Here is a 21,283-nt window from a genome sequence, read left to right as displayed (position 1 = left end):
CAAGACTGGTTCGGCCAGCGACGTTCTGATAGGTGGATGGGAAGGCGGATTATCATCGCGACAACCAATGGGCGTGCGGGGCCGGAGGCGGGTTTCCATTTCCGGTGGGGATAAAGCGGCGCGCGTGGTGCCTGCGGAAGGAGACAGAGGCTGCAGCAGTTTCCGGACGTGACTGCGCTGCTTTAGGTACCGGATGGTGGGGGAGGGTATGTGCCCTGCGGACAGGGCGGGGCTGGCGGGGCGAGGTGTGCTGTGCTGGCCGCTCTGGGCTGGGTCTCGCTCGCCCTGGTCTCCAGTCGGAGCCGCTGAGTCCGCGGGCCTGGCGAGGGGGCGGGCTGGGCCTGGCATGGCCTCTGTGGGGGCTGGGCGCTTCCTAGACTGAGCCCTGCTGCACCCACATCCCGGTCCAGACAACAGCAGTGTCCCCCTGCCGTAGGGCGAATGGGGGAGGTAGCCAATAACATTTCCTTGAAAACTTCCATGCACCTAACAGGATCTGTGCTCCCCTCTCTCTCTCTCTCTCGCTCTATCTCAGATTAACTCAAAATGGCTGATGAAGAAATTGCCGCTCTCGTTGTTGATAATGGCTCTGGGATGTGCAAAGCTGGCTTTGCTGGGGATGATGCTCCTCGAGCTGTGTTCCCTTCCATCGTGGGACGCCCCAGGCACCAGGGTGTCATGGTGGGCATGGGGCAGAAAGACAGCTATGTAGGTGATGAGGCCCAGAGCAAGAGAGGTATCCTCACTCTGAAGTATCCCATTGAGCATGGCATCGTCACCAACTGGGATGATATGGAGAAGATCTGGCACCATACCTTCTACAATGAGCTGCGGGTTGCCCCTGAGGAGCACCCAGTCCTGCTCACTGAAGCCCCCCTGAATCCCAAGGCCAACCGAGAGAAGATGACACAGATCATGTTTGAGACCTTCAACACCCCAGCTATGTATGTGGCTATCCAGGCTGTGCTGTCTCTGTATGCCTCTGGGCGTACCACCGGTATCGTCATGGACAGTGGGGATGGGGTCACCCACACAGTGCCAATCTACGAGGGCTACGCCCTGCCCCATGCCATCCTGCGTCTGGACTTGGCTGGCCGTGACCTGACTGACTACCTCATGAAGATCCTGACGGAGAGAGGCTATAGCTTCACCACCACGGCCGAAAGGGAAATTGTGCGTGACATCAAGGAGAAGCTCTGCTACGTCGCCCTGGACTTCGAGCAGGAGATGGCCACGGCTGCTTCATCTTCCTCCCTGGAGAAGAGCTATGAGCTACCTGATGGCCAGGTGATCACTATCGGGAATGAAAGGTTCCGGTGCCCAGAGGCCATTTTGCAGCCCTCCTTCCTGGGGATGGAGTCCTGTGGCATTCACGAGACCACTTTCAACTCCATCATGAAGTGTGACGTAGATATCCGAAAAGACCTCTATGCTAACACGGTGCTGTCTGGGGGAAGCACCATGTATCCTGGCATTGCTGACAGAATGCAGAAGGAGATCACGGCCCTGGCACCCAGCACAATGAAAATCAAGATCATTGCCCCACCGGAGCGTAAATATTCTGTCTGGATTGGTGGCTCCATCCTGGCTTCTCTCTCCACCTTCCAGCAGATGTGGATCAGCAAGCAGGAATATGATGAGTCTGGCCCATCCATTGTCCATCGTAAATGCTTCTAAAGAGGGTTCCAGCAGGTGTGCTCAGCCTCTGCTGTTGGGGTTACACACAGTATAATTGTCAGGGCAATGTATTTACCAAATTGAGTAGTTACTTGTAAACTTTGCCCTTGAAAAGCCTTTCGTGTTGGACCAATATTGTTTGATTTACTCACCTCCCCTTATGTTTAACTTGAGTATTCCTTTGATGTACTATGTAGTAACTATACCCTGTGCATCTTAAGCTCTGTTACAGGTTGCACATGTGACCAAGGTTACAATTAACTGTATTAGTAGAGAGAGTGAGCGAGCGCTACTTGTTAGGCTTTAGTTTTCTTGTGGCTGACTAGTAACCCTTTACTTTTTTCCCCCTTTACCTATAAATTCCCTGGGGCTGGAGACTAGACTAAGGGTGGTTGACTTTACAATGTAACTTTGATGTAATGGCATCTCAGAAGTAGATTTGTAACTAACCCTAAAGGTGATAATTGTATTTTCACTGACAGCTCCTTGTGTAAGGCAAACTAATAAACTTCTGTGGTGTAAAATTTAAAATGTGTTGTACAATTGGTTCAGGGTAACTGGGGTGATCAAGTGTACTAATAGAAATGCCTGTTCCTTAGTAGTTTGCATAATTAAATTGCAAGGCTATACTGCAGCCTACCAGATTAATCTCATCGCCCTAGTGTGGTGATTGTGCCCAGAAAATGCAATGGGGACTTCTGAAACCTGCATAACATGTCTCGCTTCTATTTTGGTACAGAGATTAGCTTGGTGTTCACTAGGTAAGAAATTTTGACCTGCATTTACAGCAAGGTCCTGAAGACCCCTCTCCTCTATTAGAAAAGCATGGTTACCTGTAGCTGTTGCTGGGTACCACTAACTTTGTTCAGCGAGGGAAAATGGTGTGTAAAACATCTGTTAAAGATGGGCAAGAGAAATGGACCGGGGGGAGGTATATGATGTATGAAGGCCTGAATGTTAAGTGGACTTTCTGCTGTAGAAGAGGACAATTTCTGCCCCAGAGAATTGACTGGAGAAATAGTGGAAATTCACCTAATGAGTGAAGTTGGGGTGGGTTTTTAGGCTGCTTAAACAGCTCTTTTTAATACTGTAAGAATTTAAGCCTTTTGGAAATTTGCTTTTTGGCTTAAAGGTCCATCATCCTGCTGCTTCAACTAAGATACAAGAACCCACAATAACATCCACTTAGGTATCCAACATGTCCTGTCTTCCAGGCAGGACATATCATTCCTGATGTTAAAAGTATCTTCTGAGCTGCCTTTGGACTGTGAGAACTCAAAGCATATGCTCAACTCTAGTAAACTGTCATACACTTCTAAGATCAGTCAGACTAAACCAAACACTATAACTATCTTAAACAGAACTGCCCTGTCCTGCCTTGAGTACTGTCTCCAAAAGAATAAACACACTCCACCCTAGAGCCTTGTAGGAGGGACAGTTTTGTATTCAGCTGGACAGACTTTTTGCAGAAGTGGCCCTTAATTCAGATTTTGGCAGGCTTCTGTTTCACCTCACTTTGAAAACACAAGTGTGAAGCTAAACATCCTAAAGATGAACTCAAGATGAAGTGGTGGTATCCTTTAAATAGGATACCTTCTTGATCCGGTCCTAATGATTGGTGGTGAAACTTACCTACCTCTCTTCCTTTCCAAACAAAATCACTCCACAGGGTAAAACTACCATGCATTATGATCTCTCATAAAATAGTAACTTTATATGCTGTTGTATATCCTTGATTTTTTTGCTTTTTCTGTATGTTCCCTGGTTTGAATCACATTCCTTGAGGCTGCCAGCAGCTGTGTACATCATCCACATATTTCATTGCCTACATGCATTCTGGATGGGAATGTCCAGCTAGCATAAGCAAAGGCAAGTAGCCTGAAAAGAGTCTCTCATGGTATTGAACACCTGAGTGTGCTGGACTGGTGGTTGCTGGTTTGTCCAACTTTAGTATAAAGTTCAAGTTGTACAATACTTAGAAATATTTCTATGTCCCTATCACTTTCAGATACCGATATGGCAAAGTTACTTTGCTGTGGCAACAATGGACTTGCCTGTGGTCTAGGGCAGATTATATATGGGATAGCTCAGGGGTTTGAGCATTGGCCTGCTAAACCCAGAGTTGTGAGTTCAATCCTGAGGGAGCCATTTAGGTGCAAAAAAAAGGGGGGGGGGATTGGTCCTGCTTTGAGCAGGGGGTTGGACTAGATGACCTCCTGAGGTCCCTTACAACCCTGAGATTCTATGATTCCCACCATTGTGGTGTACAGTATAAAAGACATGGGTGAGTATTGTGCTGATCTCTATCTCGCCAAAATCCAGGTTGCAGCTCATGTACCCTGTGCACACAGCTGGTATCCTGTATAATGAGGAACCCTGAGGGCTTATGACAAAGTAGCTTTGGCATAATATGCACTGAGAAGTGTGGGGCTTTGACAGTGTGAGTGCACAGGACAATGGTGCCCAGCTGCTACACAGGCAATAAAGGCACAAAATTTGGCGGTGTGGGCTGTGAGGCCTTGAGAAGCAACACAATGCTATCCAAATTCTCAGACACCTGGCAGTGTGCCTGCTTTCTCTCACCTGTCCTTATCCCATAGCTACTGCCATGGTGTGGCTTGTGTTCCTGTTACTTCTCCTAACATGATTACCCCCATACCTCCCTCCTGATTCCCCATAACCTGGTCTTTAGCCTGTCCTGCCCCCTTGCCAAACTCCTGCTCCACACTAACACACCTTGCATTCTGCTACCAGGTGTGAGGATTGCAGCCTGTCTGGTTCTTTCATGAGAACAGAAAAAGGAAATACTTCTTTCAGGGTATGGCTACACTTACAAATCTGCAGCGCTGGTAGTTGCAGCGCTAGTCGTCCAGCTGTGCAGGGCCAGCGCTGGTGTGTGGCCACACTCACAGCTACCAGCGCTGCAGTGTGGCCACATTTGCAGCATTTGCAGCGCTGTTGGGAGTGATGAATTATGGGCAGCTATCCCAGCATTCAAGTGGCAGCAACGTGCTTTTCAAAAGAGGGGGGTGTGGGGCAGTGTGACAGGGACCGGGGGGGAAGAGAGAGTGGATTTTTGGAACTGACACTGTGCAAAATCAGAAAATTTTCCCACCCCCTTACTGTTAACTGCAAACAGCCTGCATCCAATACTCTCTTTCCCCCCTCTGCCCCCTCCCCCTGTTTCTCTCAAGCAAAGCAAACGCTCAACCCCTGTGAATGACTCCTTTTCTCGCTGCTGGTCAAGCAAAATGCAAACACTCAACCCCTGTGAATCACGCAAGGAGGAGGATCTCATTTGATTGTTCACAGATTGATCACAGCAAACAGGAGCTGATAAGCAGCTCCGGTAGAGCAGCTCCAGTAGCAACGGAGCTCCGGAGGTTCACAACAAAACAAAGAGAGGCTGCATAACAAAACAAAGTGAGTAATTTAGTTAAAAGCATTCTGGGATACACCCTTATACCCTGGAGGCCAATAACAGCGCTGGTGTGTGGCCACACTTGATGACCAGCGCTGCAGCACCAGCGCTGCAATCCTTATTCCCCATGCCGAGTGAGTTGTACGGCCAGCGCTGCAGCCAGGGAGTTGCAGCGCTGGAAGTGCCCTGCAGGTGTGGCCACTTACTAATTGCAGCGCTGGAAAGCCTCCACCAGCGCTGCAACTCGCAAGTGTAGCCATACCCTCAGTCTCTCAAGGTGAATAGCTCTCTTTTTCGTGGGGGGAGGAGAGGAGGGGGTTGCTCCTTTTACTGATGGATCCTACTCTGCTCCCAAGTGTAGCAAAGGAATAGTTTCTAGGCATTGGCTATGGGGAGAACACTCTTAAATGCCATACACTTGACAGGCAACCAAGAGACTGCTTACAATTGTTTCAAGAAAATGATTGGGAGCATTAAACTATAAATCAAGTGGTGAGGTGGGGACTTGGAACCTGAGCCTAATGCAGTCCATGAGGGTTTCTTCAGTGACTACAGCAGGCTTTGGATCAGGCCCTGAATGCAGCATCTTCTGAGGAATTACAGAGATTTGCTTTGCTGCAGGTTTATAAAAGATGGTAGCCGGTAAGTCATCTTCCTGCTCTTCTGCTAATAAAATGTTCAAATGGAGACAGCATGAGTCCAACTTGCTTGCCAAGCTGTACAAAGTCATAGCTTACCTGCCAACCCAGAATTGAATCCACTAGCTTGGAGCCTTGCACCCTACGTCCACTAGAGTCAAGGGGCCTTTGTGGGGGTGTTGGGATCCCTTGCAGGATCAGATCCAAATGTCAGACTGTGCAAACACAAGAGCTTGCGGTGCTGCAGCCCAGAAGGGTACCTGGAGGAACCATCCATACAGTCGCTTTGGGAGCTTGATCAGCCTTGAAGTATAGAAGGGCCCACATTGTGTTTCAACCATCTTTTCAAATCATGTTGCCATCTAGGGAAGGTGAGTTAATCCCACCTACATTGTAAGATTGAACTATATTTTACCTCTGGTGGCTGATGGCCATGTGGTAACTGAGCCCCCAAGGGGGTGAGAATGATAGTATAGATAAGCCCTTATTAACACTGCATAAGGCATAAATCTACCCCTATCCTCCCATCACTAGTGGGAAACCAGGGATATGGCTACAGTGTGAAACTGACCATATTAATAACATCCCTTGTGCCAGCCTGTAGCAAAGACCCAGGTCCACAAAGGTATTTAGGCTCCTAACTCCCACTGAAATCAATGGAAGTTAGAAGTGTAAATACCACTGAGGATGTGGATCAAACTTATAAGCAGGGTAGTTTTTGTTTTAAAAACAGCTGGGGTGTCATGAAGAGGTACAGACCCACTGAGAGTGAGGATTGGGGAGGACAGAGCCCTTTGTCTTCCTTATAACGCTGTTGCTAGATGAGGGTGTTGGGGGAGGATACTCCTGTGGGTCTGAATTTAAGAGGCACTCACCTCTCATGGAGCAGGGATTGTGGATGGCTACCTGCAGAGGGTGGGTGCTGGGGGGCAGGTTCCTGTCATAGGCTGGAGCTGATGCAAGCTCCAGCTGTAGTGTGAGGATGGTACCTGCCATGGAGCAAGGGAGGGGACTAGGGAAGGTACCTGCCATGGGGCAGGGATGCAGTGGAGGACAGGATCAGGCAGAGGAGGAGGCCAGGTTAGAATGGCTGCAGTGCTCTGCTTCCAGCATCATGAATGAGAATGAAACGGAATCTTTCCCAACTTCATTTGTTTCCTCATGTTTTGCTGACATCCAGCACAGGCCAGGAAGCAGGGCTGCTTTGCCCCTGTGCCAACGGCTTTGCTTCATTCGGCTTCTAGCCCAATGGTGCACGCAGCCCCTGCCAGCCTGGGAAGAGGGAGACTGGGGTTGGGTTCTGACCCATCTCCCGCAAGGCAGCACAATGTGATGAATCTGCTGAGTGGTCATAGTCCGAGAGTGGTAGGTACTGAGGATCAGAGGGGTAGCTGTGTTAGTCTGGATCTGTAAAAGCAGCAAAGAATCCTGTGGCACCTTATAGACTAACAGACGTTTTGCAGCATGAGCTTTCGTGGGTGAATACCCACTTCTTCGGATGCAAGTGGGTACTGAGGAGTGGGTCAGGCAGGCAGGGCATCTTCAGGACCAGGAAGGACGGTGACCTTTGGAGATAGCTGGGTCATGACACCAGGGATAGTGCCCATCAGCCTGTGATCTGTCCTATGACAGCAGGGTTGCGTGGCACCACAGGGGAAACGTTAGAGGCATCCAGGACCCAAAACACCTCTGCTGGCCAGATGCCATTTTGGGCCTGTGATCATGGAGGTACTGGCACCCATGGAATGGGGGATGGACAGGGTGTCCCATGGAGAAGGACATGTGGGTGTCTCCAAGGAGGAAGTCACATGGGGACAGGTTGTATTTGGCAGGCGGGTCATGCTCAGCTGGGTGGTGAGTCTCTAGAAGTCTCTGTGATGTCTAGAAGTCTCCAGTAGGGGAAGTAAGACCCCAGCAGGGAGCATCAGAGGGGCGCACGGGGTTCTTCAGCATGGGAATGAGGGAAAGGGGAATGTTGTGTCAAATTAGAATCACAGAAATATCAGTCTGGAAGGGAGCTCAAGAAATCATCAAGTCCGTCCCCCGGTGCTGAGGCAGGACCAAGTAAACCTAGACCAGCCCGGACAGGTGTTTGTCCAACCTGTTTTTAAAAAACTCCAGCAATGGGAATTCCACAATCTCCCTTGGAAGTCTGTTCTAGGGCTTAAATACTCTTATAGTCAGAAAGTTTTTCCTAATATCTAACCTAAATCCCCTTTGCTGCAGATTAAGCTAATTACTTCTTGTCCTATCTTCAGTGGACACAGAGAACAATTGATCCCAGTCCTCTTTGTAACAGCTCTTAACATATTTGAAGACTATTATCAGGTCCTCCCTCAGTCTTCTAGTCTCAAAACTAAACATGCCCAGTTTTTCAACATTTCCTTATATGTCAGGTTTTCTAAAACTCTTATTTTTGTTGCTCTCCTCAGGACTCTCTCCAATTTGTCTACATCTTTCCTAGAGTGCAGTGCCCAGAATTGGACACAATACTCCAGCTGAGGCCTCACCAGTGTGGGACAATTGCCCCATCTCTTATGTATGACACTCCTGTTCATAGACCCCAGACTGACATTAGCCTTTTTCATTAGCTGCATTATATTGAGTCATATTCATTTTTGATCTCCAGATCCTTTTCAGCAGTACTACCGCCTAGCCTTGCTGCACCCCCGGCCCCCATAGTGACTTCATGTAGACCACATTTCCCTAGTTTGCTTATGAGCATGTCATGCAGGACTGTGTCCAAAGCCTTATTAAAAATCCAGATATTGTATAGTGTTACATTTGGATTAGATTGCAAGCTCTCTGAGGCTAGGGACCATCTGTTTCTTCTGTCTGTATAGCACCCAGCACATAGGATTCCAGTCCAAGCTAATATTGCAATACAATATTTCTGTCCATGGTGTGCTTTTGTAGTCATCTTTCAGTGGTCTCTTTAGAATAGAAAAGACCCACAAGTAAGTTAAGTCTCTAAAACCACTGGCATTAAAATGTCACTTCCTTAAATGCATATTTGCTTGTGTAACAAGTTTGCCACCCTCCCAGTTTAGAAGTAATGAGTATTATTTATTGTAATTAAAACAGGTAACAGTTGAGTCCCACCTAAAAGGAAGAATTTCATCCCCTACCCTCCTCTCTTTTAAAATGTGTTAATGAGAAACTGCTGGTAAGTCTGGTTTCAGCTGTCAACACTACAAAACCTCCTAAAAAACTTAGTCACCATAGTCCAAAGTGGCACTTTAGGTTGGGTTTCTGCATTGTAGGAGGCTGACCCTAGTTGGAGTGGGGTCCCATCCAAGGCTCTAGTCCCTGAGAAAGAGGAAGAGCTAGTTAAGAGAAGTGACTAAGGAACCAAGAGGGCTAGAAATTCAGGTAGAACTGATTGTATCCATGGGGAAAGCCAACCCAAGAGGCGCACACATACACAAAAGGGAGAAAGCTGGGAATCTGGACTGCTGGAAGAAACTCAGGGGTTAAACTAGCAAGTAAATTGTGTAATTAGCTTGCACTGTGTTGGGGTAACAAGACGTGAGGTCATTTTGGGGCAGACTGAAGCTGGGAGGTAATCAGTTGGTCTGCTCTCAGATTTTGATGTTTGAGGACTGTATTTTCCCCCTACCTACCCACCCACAGAACAAGACCATTTTAATAGAAAACTGCATGATTGAGGACCGAGGGAGACTGAAGAGTCAGTCTTGATCACTTGTATAGGGGCAGCTGCTAGACTGTTTAGAAATTCTCACTTTTCTATGTATTGTAGGCTACTGAGAATTTGAAGGAAACAGCAAGTTCTAGTATCTTCTCTTCCCCAACCCCACGACAACTCCAAAAAAGGTCAAAGTGGTAGTTTTTAGAACCATGGTTAAGGTCTCATTTTACTATATGCAGGGAAAATTCTATACCTTCATTGCAAGTTACTCTTTGCAGGACAACTACTGCAACTTTGCATGGTTTTGCTGGTGTTAACCTTGTAGAAAGCCATCTTCAGCTAGACAACAATGGAGGCAGTAAAATACTCCACCGCAATGCCATTCGGCTATAGCAGTGATTCTCAAACTGGGGCTGCCACTTGTGTAGGGAAAGCCCCTGGCAGGCCAGGCTGGTTTGTTTACCTGCCCTATCTGCAGGTCTGGCCAATCGCAGCTCCCACTGGCCACAGTTTGCCACTGCAGGCCAATGGGAGCTGCTGGAAGCAGCAGCCAGTACATCCCTCAGCCTGCACTGCTTCCAGCAGCTCCCATGGGCCTGGATCAGTGAACTGCAGTCAGTGGGAGCCAAACCTGCAGACCCAGCAGGTAAACAAACCAGCCCAGCCCACCAGGGGCTTTCCCTACACAAGCAGCAGCCCCAGTTTGAGAAACACTGAGCTACAGGGAATCTTAAGAGGAAAGCATTCTTTAGACAACAGCAAAGTTATACTCCTAAAAAAAAAAACAGGAAATGTGAGTTAACTGCATTATATTACACTGGTTTTGCTTTTAGATATCTCCCTACTTGTTAGTGTTAGCTTCCTTTGCATCAAGATATCAGAACTTTTGTTCCCCCTTCTCCCTCACTTTGTCTTTCAATGTCAGAACAATGCATAAAAGGAACCACTCCCCCCATCTACAAACTGAGTATGATGATAGCTCCAATACCACATTACCACAAATTCAATATTTAAAGAATTGTGCTCTCCACTTTGGAGTGGCAGAGTACATGTCCAGCACAACTGTTCCTACTGAGGCATCAGCCTTCGGTATATAACCAATTTGGCATGCAAGAGTTAGAATTATGATTTAGCCAATATATGATGGTTTTATTAAAAAAGTGAGATGACTAGGCTTACTCAGCCTGGAGGGCAGACCATGTGTGATTCCTGGCATACAATTACGACAACTTTTTAAACCACAGAAGTTTATTAGTTTGCATTATACAAGGAGCTGTCAGTGACATTACAGTTATCACCTTTAGGGTTAGTTACAAATCTACTTCTGAGATGCCATTACATCAAAGTTACATTGTAAAGTCAACCACCCTTAGTCTAGTCTCCAGCCCCAGAGAATTTATAGCTGGGGGGTGGGGGAGTAAAGGGTCACTAGTAAGCCACAGGAAAACTAAAGCCTAACAGGTAGCACTCTCTCTTCACTAATACAGTTAATTGTAACCTTGGTCACATGTGCAACCTGTAACAGAGCTTAAGATGCACAGGGTATAGTTACTACACAGTACATCAAAGGAATACTCAAGTTAAACATAAGGGGAGGTGAGTAAATCAAACAATATTGGTCCAACATGAAAGGCTTTTCAAGGGCAAAGTTTACAAGTAACTATGCAATTTGGTAAATACATTTGCCCTGACAATTATACTGTGTGTAACCCCATCAGCAGAGGCTGAGCACACCCTCTTTAGAAGCATTTACGATGGACAATGGATGGGCCAGACTCATCATATTCCTGCTTGCTGATCCACATCTGCTGGAAGGTGGAGAGAGAAGCCAGGATGGAGCCACCAATCCAGACGGAATATTTACGCTCCGGTGGGGCAATGATCTTGATTTTCATTGTGCTGGGTGCCAGGGCCGTGATCTCCTTCTGCATTCTGTCAGCGATGCCAGGATACATGGTGGTACCACCAGACAGCACTGTATTAGCATACAGGTCCTTTCGGATATCTACGTCACACTTCATGATGGAGTTGAAAGTGGTCTCGTGAATGCCACAGGACTCCATCCCCAGGAAGGAGGGCTGGAAGATGGCCTCTGGGCACCGGAACCTTTCATTCCCGATAGTGATCACCTGGCCATCAGGTAGCTCATAGCTCTTCTCCAGGGAGGAAGATGAAGCAGCCGTGGCCATCTCCTGCTCGAAGTCCAGGGCGACGTAGCAGAGCTTCTCCTTGATGTCGCGCACAATTTCCCTTTCGGCCGTGGTGGTGAAGCTGTAGCCTCTCTCCGTCAGGATCTTCATGAGGTAGTCAGTCAGGTCACGGCCAGCCAAGTCCAGACGCAGGATGGCATGGGGCAGGGCGTAGCCCTCATAGATTGGCACTGTGTGGGTGACCCCATCCCCAGAGTCCATGACGATACCGGTGGTACGCCCAGAGGCATACAGAGACAGCACAGCCTGGATAGCCACATACATAGCTGGGGTGTTGAAGGTCTCAAACATGATCTGTGTCATCTTCTCTCGGTTGGCCTTGGGATTCAGGGGGGCTTCAGTGAGCAGGACTGGGTGCTCCTCAGGGGCAACCCGCAGCTCATTGTAGAAGGTATGGTGCCAGATCTTCTCCATATCATCCCAATTGGTGACAATGCCATGCTCAATGGGATACTTCAGGGTGAGGATACCTCTCTTGCTCTGGGCCTCATCACCCACATAGCTGTCTTTCTGCCCCATGCCCACCATGACACCCTGGTGCCTGGGGCGTCCCACGATGGAAGGAAACACAGCTCGAGGAGCATCATCCCCAGCAAAGCCAGCTTTGCACATCCCAGAGCCATTATCAACAACGAGAGCGGCAATTTCTTCATCAGCCATTTTGAGTTAATCTGAGATAAACAGTGAGGGGGACAGAGAACAAGGGTTTGTCAATATCTGACTACCCTCCCCATAAGCCCTACTTAGATTACCACTGAGGCAAGAGGACAAGGATCCGGGGTTAGAAACTAACATGAGAGCCTGGGAGCAAGGCTGCAGGCCTTTATAGGGAGAGTGCATAAGGATGTCTTATCTGAGGGAGATCCCATCCGCTCACATGACCTGGCTCTACTTCCGGCCAGGCACAGAGAGAAGCACTCAGCCAGGTTAAGTGATTGTACACTAGGCACTAGCAGCAGCCTAGGAAGGGGAGTTTAAGTCTGAGCTAGTTAAACTGGCGCAGTCCTTGCACTCCAGACAACGGCTGTGCCGGGCGAGTCTGGGAATCCCGAGGCTCATTCCCAGCCCCCCCCCACGAGTAGCACCAGGTTACGCCATAACCGAAGTGGTTTAAGCGTGTTTACATGAGGGGTTTGCGCCCATTTTGCTGGGCTGATTGCAGCTTCGTGTCGGGGGGAGAGGTGCCACGGGGGCGGCGGGCCCTGCTTGCCACGCCCAGCCCATAGCACCCAGAAGGCTGGGCACAGCCAGCCAGCCACCTCAACAGCGGAGATCCGCTGCACCCCTTCCCCGCCACCCCGGTACCTGCAGCGGCTGCCCACACACGCTCCGGCACTGCTCAGCTCCTTCCCCGCAGCACTCACTAGCGTCCGCGCCCAGCACGGCTTTATCACCACCGGAACCGGAAACCCGGCCCCGGCTCGGCGCGCCCATTGGCTGCTGATGATAACGGCCCGCCTACTCGCCCCAGTTCCTCTCCTTTGCCGAACACTTTCCGCTACCTGATTCCGCCTCCTGACAGCTACTTCCGGTCAGCGTTCTCTCTGCGGGGGGAGGGGAGGCTAATGGCGTAGCTTCCGCTATGCGCCCCGCCCCCTCCCAGCCCCGTTTCCGGTCTTGCTAAGGGGGGCGGGGGAGGGGTGACGGTCAGAGTCGAGTGGCTGCGCGCGGGCCTGCAGCGACCCGCTCCCCTCGCTCTTGAGGAGGTAATGGCCCCTCTGCTCCCGCTGGGTGCAGGCTGCGGGGGCTGGGTGCGAGGCAGAGGTAGAGGGCAGGCTGAGGGGGCTGGGTGCGAGGCAGAGGTAGAGGGCAGGCTGCGGGGGCTGGGTGCGAGGCAGAGGTAGAGGGCAGGCTGAGGGGGCTGGGTGCGAGGCAGAGGGCAGGCTGCGGGGGCTGGGTGCGAGGCAGAGGTAGAGGGCAGGCTGAGGGGGCTGGGTGCGAGGTAGAGATAGGGGTGGGAGCTGGGTGCGAGGGCAGGCTGCTGGGGCTGGGTGCGAGGTAGAGGGCAGGCTGAGGGGGCTGGGTGCGAGGTAGGGGTGGGAGCTGGGTGCGAGGGCAGGCTGCTGGGGCGGGGTGGGGGTGGGGGCTGGGTGTGAGGTGGGGTGGGGGGCTGGGTGCGAGGTGGGGGTGGGAGGCTGGGTGCGAGGTGGGGGTGGAGGCTGGGTGCAAGGTAGAGGGCAGGCTGAGGGGGCTGGGTGCGAGGTAGAGGTAGGGGTAGGGGGGCTGGGTGTGAAGGCAGGCTATGGGGTTGTTGAAGGGCTAGTTATGAAGGTTTTGGAGAAGCTGGTTTGGAGGAGAAGGGTTGGTTATGGGGGTTAGTTAGAGGTGGTTTGAAGAGGTTGGGAGGGAAAGGGGTGGTTATGGGGGGCTAATTGTCAGTTGGTTTTGTGGGGCAGGATATGTGACTGGTTATAGGGAGGCTGGGGGAGCTAGTGGGGGGGCTCTGTGAGGACGGGGTTATGAGTGTTGAGGAGTGGGTTGGTTGGGGCAGGTTGTGGAGTTGGTTGGAATGACTGGCTTTGGGTTAGTGGGATTTGTGTGGTTGCTTACTGGGGAGAGGGGTTTGGTTTGGTTGAGGGACAGACTATAGGATTGATTGGTGTGACTATGGTGGGAGGAGTTGGTTGGGTGACAGGTTATGGGTGAAAGTGGTTAGTTAGGGGGCTGGTTTAGGGAAGTAGGTTACAGTGATCTGGTGTGAGAACTAGATATAGAGGGGATAATAAAAACTTGGGGGAGCAGGAACATTCCATAGTGGAGCCTGCCTGAAAATACAGGGAGCATTCACAGTTTTGTTTACTACTTTCTAAAGCCTCTCATTTCTTTTCAGAGGAGCTTGAATTGTATACTTTTAAGCGTTTTTTCTGTTTCAAAATGTCCTTTTTATAGCCCCACTCAAAGCTGTCAGAAGCACACAGTGTGGTTTAATTGCAATAATTAGGTTTGGTTAAAACAAAGAAGGAAGGTTTAAAAATTCAGATGGGAAGGCTTTTTCTTTAATTGCTCTTCCAGGATGGAAATCCACATGAGGTTGGGTTACTGCACGAGAATGCGAAAGTTAAACTGAGTAATTTCACTGACCAGAGTTGGTTGTAAATCAAAAAGTTAAGCAAATACTAATACTGAAAGAAAATCAGATGTTAAAACTATTTTTAATTATCTAAAGTAGTAATAGCAATCCAGATGGAGAATTTTTTAAAAAATTGTATCCTGATCTTGTACTCTTTGTTGTAAGTATCTTTATTTACTTAAAACACTCAGAAATGTTGAATATCTTTTTACAATCACATTGACACTTAATCAGGGTGTGGTTACTATATCTTTGGTTCTGGAAGCATAGAAGATTAGGGTTGGAAGAGACCTCAGGAGGTCATCTAATCCAACTCCCCTGGAGCCCTTTGGGTTTCACATTCATGTCTAATACAGGAGAAATGTATAAATCTTGGTATAACCTTTCATACATTATTGTATCAGAGCTGTGTGAGACACATTGGAACCGCATACCAGGGCTGTGTTTCTGCATCTGAGGTGTGTTTTCCTGAAGTTAATCACATACTAATCACTTCTTATTGTGTTGCACATGAGGCATGTATTAACTGCACACCCTGGTGTGTATTGCTACATTTGAGATATGATAGTTGACACCCTAACATGCCTCAGGTGCAGCGCTACACAATAAGGTGTGTTGTGGGAGTTTTATACACATGCCTTAGGCACAGTAATAAATAATCTGGCTTGTGCTTAATGTTAGAATCCACATTCCAGTTCATTATTATTGTATAAGGGAGATGTGTATGTATTATAACACCAATGCCAGAATGTGTATTGTGCCTGAGGAGTGTCTGATGCCCTAATCGCATGCCAGATGATGTATGATTGTTACTAACAATCGAACTGTGTGTTGCTTCACTTTTAAGCTAAAGGATATATTGAAGTATGATAGTTAAGAATGCTGGTAGACCTGTCATTGGAATGATTTTATTTATGACAATAGTTGCTTAATACAGGAAATGATTTGCTGAGAAAAATGTCTCTGGTATTGTAACTTGCACAATTTAAAATCAATTGTATTATGTTTTCGGAAGATATTGTTGAATCTCTTTTAAGGAGAATTTAGGGACATTTGAGGTCTTTTCTCCTATTTTGGAACTGTGTGGAAATTGCGTCAATTAGTGTATTTGACTTGCCTACAGAAATGGGTTTTCTTGTGTTTAACCATAGAGCATTAGCAAACTATCTTCCTTTTTAAGGACCTGGTGTTTGTTAGATTGCATACCACAGTGCTGGTTATGTGGGTGGAAGGAGGATTTCCTTAGTTTGTTTGCTGGCTGCCTTTCCTTTGTTTCTCGTACTTTATTGACTGTGTTCTGATTTACTGGTAAGTCTTGAAGGGCAGCTACTTAGCAGTTAGATCTACTTACATTTCTGATTTCTGTCATAATGCCTGGAAATGCACATTCTCCTTTAGCCTTTGAAAATTGTCTTCCCAGGATTTGCCTAGTATGTCTCAACTGTATACCTGGTTCTAGTCAGGTCTGCTAGTCTCTGTTCAAGAGGTGCCTAACTGGAAGAGCAAAGGATGTTGTAGATCAAAATGGAGTGCTAACAAAGCCCTGTGCATCCTCTAATTAGAAAAACAGTGTGTGTCCCAGCTTGGGATGTTAGGTGCATTGGCAGAGTTGTGTGTGGAGAAGGTGGGGTAAAGGTTTCCCAGTGACTAGCTATTTGGGGGTAGGCTGATCTTTACTTTCATGACATCCAAATTACTCAGAAGAGTAACAACTGCTAAAAGAGCCCTGTTTTTACTAAGATCTCAGGGAGCATATGGAACTTCTTTAAAATCATGAGGCATGAAATAACCTACAAAGACAATAGTATTTGATACAGGATTATAAATACATTTACTTAAAAAGCATGCACTTAGTGCAATTATTATGATGTGCAATTCCTTCAGGTAGTATATGGAGTAAGATTGAAATCTAAATTTAAAATCGAACACTTTAAAGGTAATTAGTAAAACTTGCGAGAGAGGGGTCAGTGAAGAATATGCTCTTAGGGCAGGGGGCAAACACTTCAGGTAAGCAGTTCATAAAACTGAGGTTATGTTGTCGTGTGTTCAGTTTGAAAATACAATTAAACACATTGAAAATCAAGTGCAAATTTGAGCCTGAGGTTGTGAAACTCTAGGTTTACTATTTCACGGTCTCCTGAACTGGAAGAAGGACTGGCTTTGCAGCCTGCTTATCCTGTGACAGGGAAGAAGATGAAAGTGTGTTATATTCATACAAATATTTATCTATCTTTCAGGTTCTATTGATCTCTGAAGGTCGGGGCTTGAGCCCTGCTGGATAGAAAAGCTGTCTTTTCACAGCCATGCTAACTGCGGGATGAAGCTAGAGGCTGTTGTTGAGCAGCTGCAGAAGCAGCAGCAGCAACAGCAGCAAGGTCCTCTGCAGATGGATTCCAGAGAGAGACAGCAGAGGCAAATGAGAGAAGCCCAGCTGCTTTATACTCAGCAGCTGGCAGCACAGCAGGCTGTTCTAGCAGCCACATCTGGCAGGGCTTCGGGCAGCCAAGCACTTGGTCCTTTGGCCAAAGTTCCACCTGTAATTGGGGCCACCCGAGCTTTTGATCAGAGCAGTGTGACCTCAGAACCGGAAGAGGATGAAGAAGAGGATGAAGAGGAAGAGGGTTTGGAAGATGGAGATCTTGAGGAGGACACTGAAATGACTGGGAAAGATGCCTGTTCTACTTTGAAGTATTTTCATTCTCAAAAAGTTGCCCATCACAACCAAAGAGTGGCTGCTACTTCGAATCCTCTTCCAACCCCGGGACTTCAGCGGGGACAGCAGGAAAAGGAGGAGCAGGGTAAAGACACTACTAAACAATCATATTCTGGTTCCCCATCTGGGCGGCAGACCTGGAGAATGGATGAGCAGCTCAAGCAGGTCAGTTCTGACATCTCTTCTCTCTGAACAAAGGCTCTTTCTTTCAAAAGTGAATTTAGTACTTGTAAAAGGGGCTATATTTGACAGCTCTGGGGGTGCAGCTCTCTAACTGTACATAGAAGAGGTAAATTAAAGCCCCTTATCTACATGTGTCAACCCTGATCAACAAGGGTCACTGCTAGAGGTGAAAAAGGAGTTTGGTCTTTTTGGCTCATTCATTCTGTCTCCTTTCTGCTGAGACTGTCAGCATGGGGCTAGTTAGTACCAATTGTTGTGATTAATTTTGATATAGGCACCTGTCTGCTAGCAACTGACTTAATTTATTTCACATTAACCATCTGTGAGCCCTCAGGTAGTAAAGACTTCCAGTTGCTATGAAGTTGGCCAGAATTTGAACCTGTGTCCTTTTGGGGAGAAAGTTCATATCCCATTCCTGATCATCTGAGAAGCACAGCCATTTTGTATTTCATGAGTGGATGGAAAGTGATTGACTTGCTTATTGAATAGTTACAGCAGGATGTTAATATTGGGTTTGAATCAATAATTACCAGTGCTTGAAGCTATATGCCAGTACAGCTAAGGGCTCTTCACTTTACTGTGTGCTTCATCATAAATGGGCATTTCTTTAGTGTAGTGCTAGTGTGCTTTATAGAGTTAAGATTAGCTCTGTTAGGTTAGGAACAGCCCATCGGTGGGTTGAGATTGGTTCTAAGGTTTAGGTGTGGGGGTTGGATTAGCTGCTCTTTGCTACAAGCTATAGTGTGGGTGAGCTTGGGTAAGGGTTCCATTAGGTGCTGTTAAGGTGGGTTGAATTAACTCTGCTGTGGAAGTCTTTCTCTATAGACAGAGAGTTTCTCCCTTGGAAATCCTGTGAATAAGTGGGAAGATTAGAGCTCCTTAGTGATGGCCTATGATGAATCATAGACTTCTGAATGTTTGCTATGAGCGCTGACAGTTCAAAGCCTGTCCCCTAGATACTGTGGGTCAGAGACCAGAGTGCTTTGCTTTACACCATCATAGATTTTTTCAGTGGGGAAAGATTCTTATTTGACCAGCATAACATGACACAGCTCATGGAATATCACCCAGTAATTCCTGCATCAAGCTCATATCCTGATTCGCTAGCTTCCATGTTGATGCACTTGGCAGGATTCTGTGAAAGTTGCCAGGTCAGTGGTAAATGGGATTCTGGACTCTCCATGCTGGTGAGCGGACTGACTAAACAACTGTAGGATTTGGCAGCCTGCCAGCTGATACTCCAAAGTGCTTGTTGCTCAAGAGTGGCTAATTTGAGTGAGGAATTATTCAGACTGGTCTCAGGAAACTAGGTGGGTATGTCATTCAGGTGACGAGGTCTTTGGAGAAATTGCTTCAGAACTTGCTGTGCTTTCTAAACTGGAGTATAGTGGTTGAAGGGAAGACTAGTTCCCTTTTTCCAGTCTCTTGATACGACATAGCAGTCAGGGAGCTGACAGCACAGCAAGGCTCCTTGGTGGCACATTGTAGCGGCCTTAAAAAATGGAAACCTGGAATTGTAGGCTCCTTTGTAGTAGCTGCTGATCATGTTGAGGTATAGGCTTGTATTTCCATGTTGACTCAGAAGACTGTTTTGGCTCCTGACTTTCTTTGTGCTTCAGTATAATACTTTTGTATCTTGCAAGAAATTATGGAGCTTTGTAAGTTAATAGGCTTGATTCACAGCCCCACAGCAGCCCCTTTATGCCACTCTGACAAACCATAAGGGCTACCAACTTGCCGGCTCTGGTGCTCAGGTAATACCTCTGGCATAAGATTCTCCAGGTGGCATAGTGATATTGTTACAGCTCCACCCTGGCTTACATGCTTAAAAGCTCTCATTGCTGTTGTACTTCAGCTGTCCTCAGCTGCCATGTGACCCTTTAGGGTCTGTTGCAACCTCACGTAGTTTTGGACCTGCCAAGTTTGTTCTAGAATCCAGGAAGTGTAAAAAGGGGTTTACAACTAACTTTACTCCCCACCTCTGTGGCCTTCCTGACTGTAGTGTTGCATGGATCTCTGCTGCATGCGTGAATGTGGCCCAGTGTTTGTAAAGCACTTTGACATGCACAGATGAAAATCACTGTGGTTGTGTAAAATACTGCCAGCGAATCATGCTCGCTTTGGGTAGGGTAAGTATCAAAGGTTGATTGTTTGTGCCCTCAGTTGGAGTCTCCATGTAGGAGAGTGACAATTTAACTGCAAGATGATAGGTTCTGTCTCATGCTAGTCACACTTAAGGTACTGGTAGTTTTACCACTGGCTTCAGATGAAATGGGATCAAGCTTGTGTGGTGATTTCTGAATGCAAGAAAGAGCAGGCAGACATTTTTCTTCTGCTATTTAAATGATTTTTTTGGTTTCCTGGTGAGGTAAAATACCTTAAAAACACATGTATCTGTCTTTATATTTAAATAATATGTAGCTTTTAAAATGATTTGTGTTGCCCTTTTTAGAAGCTTCAGAATATTAAATACATCATCATTTCATCCTCTACCATTTACAAATGTCTTTCTCCACACTCTATTTTTGAAGATGTAAGTTCAAGCTCATTTGTTGTGCTTGCTTGTTTATGCACCAGTGTCATTAGTGATGTTGGCACAACATTGGGAAGAGGAGCTGATTAAATGATGCTGTGACTGCAGCAAGCAAGGATAACATTTTTTTAGGTTGTAGAGCCCAAATGTTTTTAAAGTGTGTACAGATTTTAGCAGTGGTATTTTTAACTGAACAACGAAGTAGTAGATAATGGGTACAATTTTCAGAAGTGCCTAACTCACATTGACTGTCAATGGTACTTAGGCACAAAAGTCACTTATGTGCATCTTGAAAATGTTATCTTCAGTTTTAATACTGTACAGATGTTGAGCCTGGAGGGACATTCACCAGCAGGATATGACCATTTTAGGCTAGATCAGATTTTGGGGGTAAACTTTATGACAATCTCATGATATTTGTAGGTTATATTTAGCTAGTTTTTGCCATTAATTATGGAGTGGAAAGTCATTTGTATTTCTTCTTTTGATAGTTATTTTCTTTTTAAAATGGGGTCTTCTGAAATGTTTTTGACTTCATAGCATAAGACTGAGATCCTCTGGAAGGGACCTATTACTAGGGCAGTAGAAAGACGAATACCAGCATAGATGTCTGGCTACTTTTAGAGACTTACTCAGCTTTGGACAGCCAAGTAAATAATTGTATAACAAGCCAGCAGACAAAAGAGCTGGCTCAGCTTCTGACATGGGCAGTGGGAATCCTGTCAGCACAAAACAAGGAGGGAGTGTTAGCTGCTTGTCAAGGGGTTGCTGTTCCGAAAGAAGGGCGGAGGGATGCGGTAGGCTCAGTCTCTTCTAGCACTACTCAAATCCTGTGTAAAGACATCAGCTCTCCGACAGCCGAGGTTTCCCACGGCTCCTATAGAAAGGGAGATGTGGGCTGCCCGTCTTCATCTGAAGAGAAATGAGATTTTAATTCTGCGGGTGAAAATGTTGCTTTTAGCAGACGGTTGGGTGAGAGTTTGTCTAATTTTAAGCATAGCTTGGCAGTTTCTTTGGTTACTGGAAAGAGCCTCACTGCTGAGCAGATTATAGCCAGTTTAGTTCTGCTGCTGCCTTTCCAGTTCAGGTCCCAGAGAATCCTCTTCGAACTCAGGCTGGTATGCTCAGCAGCACGCTATACCACTGCTATGCCACTTTGATTGTAGATATCCAAGTGTATACATTAGTA

General features: G+C 47.1%; 3 protein-coding genes across 3 annotated transcripts in view; 2 read left to right on the top strand and 1 right to left on the bottom strand.

Annotated features, from left to right (window-relative positions):
- Positions 1 to 27: 27 nt before the first annotated feature.
- On the top strand, positions 28 to 2,208 carry LOC123344534 (actin, cytoplasmic type 5-like). Its single transcript, XM_044980868.1, has 2 exons — positions 28 to 186; positions 536 to 2,208. The coding sequence occupies exon 2, from the start codon at positions 547 to 549 to the stop codon at positions 1,675 to 1,677; it is 1,131 nt and encodes a 376-aa protein (XP_044836803.1). The 5' UTR covers positions 28 to 186; positions 536 to 546; the 3' UTR covers positions 1,678 to 2,208.
- Positions 2,209 to 10,540: 8,332 nt separating this feature from the next.
- Positions 10,541 to 13,045, bottom strand: LOC123343783 (actin, cytoplasmic type 5). The gene is made up of 2 exons (XM_044979167.1): positions 12,901 to 13,045; positions 10,541 to 12,266 (listed from the first exon to the last, which is right to left on the bottom strand). Exon 2 carries the CDS (start codon positions 12,253 to 12,255, stop codon positions 11,125 to 11,127), a length of 1,131 nt encoding a protein of 376 aa, XP_044835102.1. The 5' UTR covers positions 12,256 to 12,266; positions 12,901 to 13,045; the 3' UTR covers positions 10,541 to 11,124.
- Positions 13,046 to 13,173: 128 nt separating this feature from the next.
- ARID3B (AT-rich interaction domain 3B) overlaps positions 13,174 to 21,283 on the top strand; it is a 48,000-nt gene continuing 39,890 nt past the window's right edge. Inside the window, exons 1-2 of the mRNA XM_044980419.1 lie at positions 13,174 to 13,301; positions 16,903 to 17,543. Of these exons, the coding sequence (XP_044836354.1) occupies positions 16,983 to 17,543 (561 nt within the window). The 5' untranslated portion in view covers positions 13,174 to 13,301; positions 16,903 to 16,982. The remainder of the gene's footprint in view (positions 13,302 to 16,902; positions 17,544 to 21,283) is intronic.

The sequence above is a fragment of the Mauremys mutica genome, chromosome 11 (genome assembly GCF_020497125.1).
Source record: "Mauremys mutica isolate MM-2020 ecotype Southern chromosome 11, ASM2049712v1, whole genome shotgun sequence".
Classification (NCBI taxonomy): Eukaryota; Metazoa; Chordata; order Testudines; family Geoemydidae; genus Mauremys; species Mauremys mutica.
Note: the sequence above shows the minus strand (reverse complement) of the source record. Positions and strands in the feature narration are given on the sequence as shown.

Excerpts from the sequence above, each read along its gene's own strand:
- LOC123344534 (XM_044980868.1), top strand. The coding sequence starts at position 547 with ATGGCTGATGAAGAAATTGCCGCTCTCGTTGTTGATAATGGCTCTGGG.
- LOC123343783 (XM_044979167.1), bottom strand. The coding sequence starts at position 12,255 with ATGGCTGATGAAGAAATTGCCGCTCTCGTTGTTGATAATGGCTCTGGG.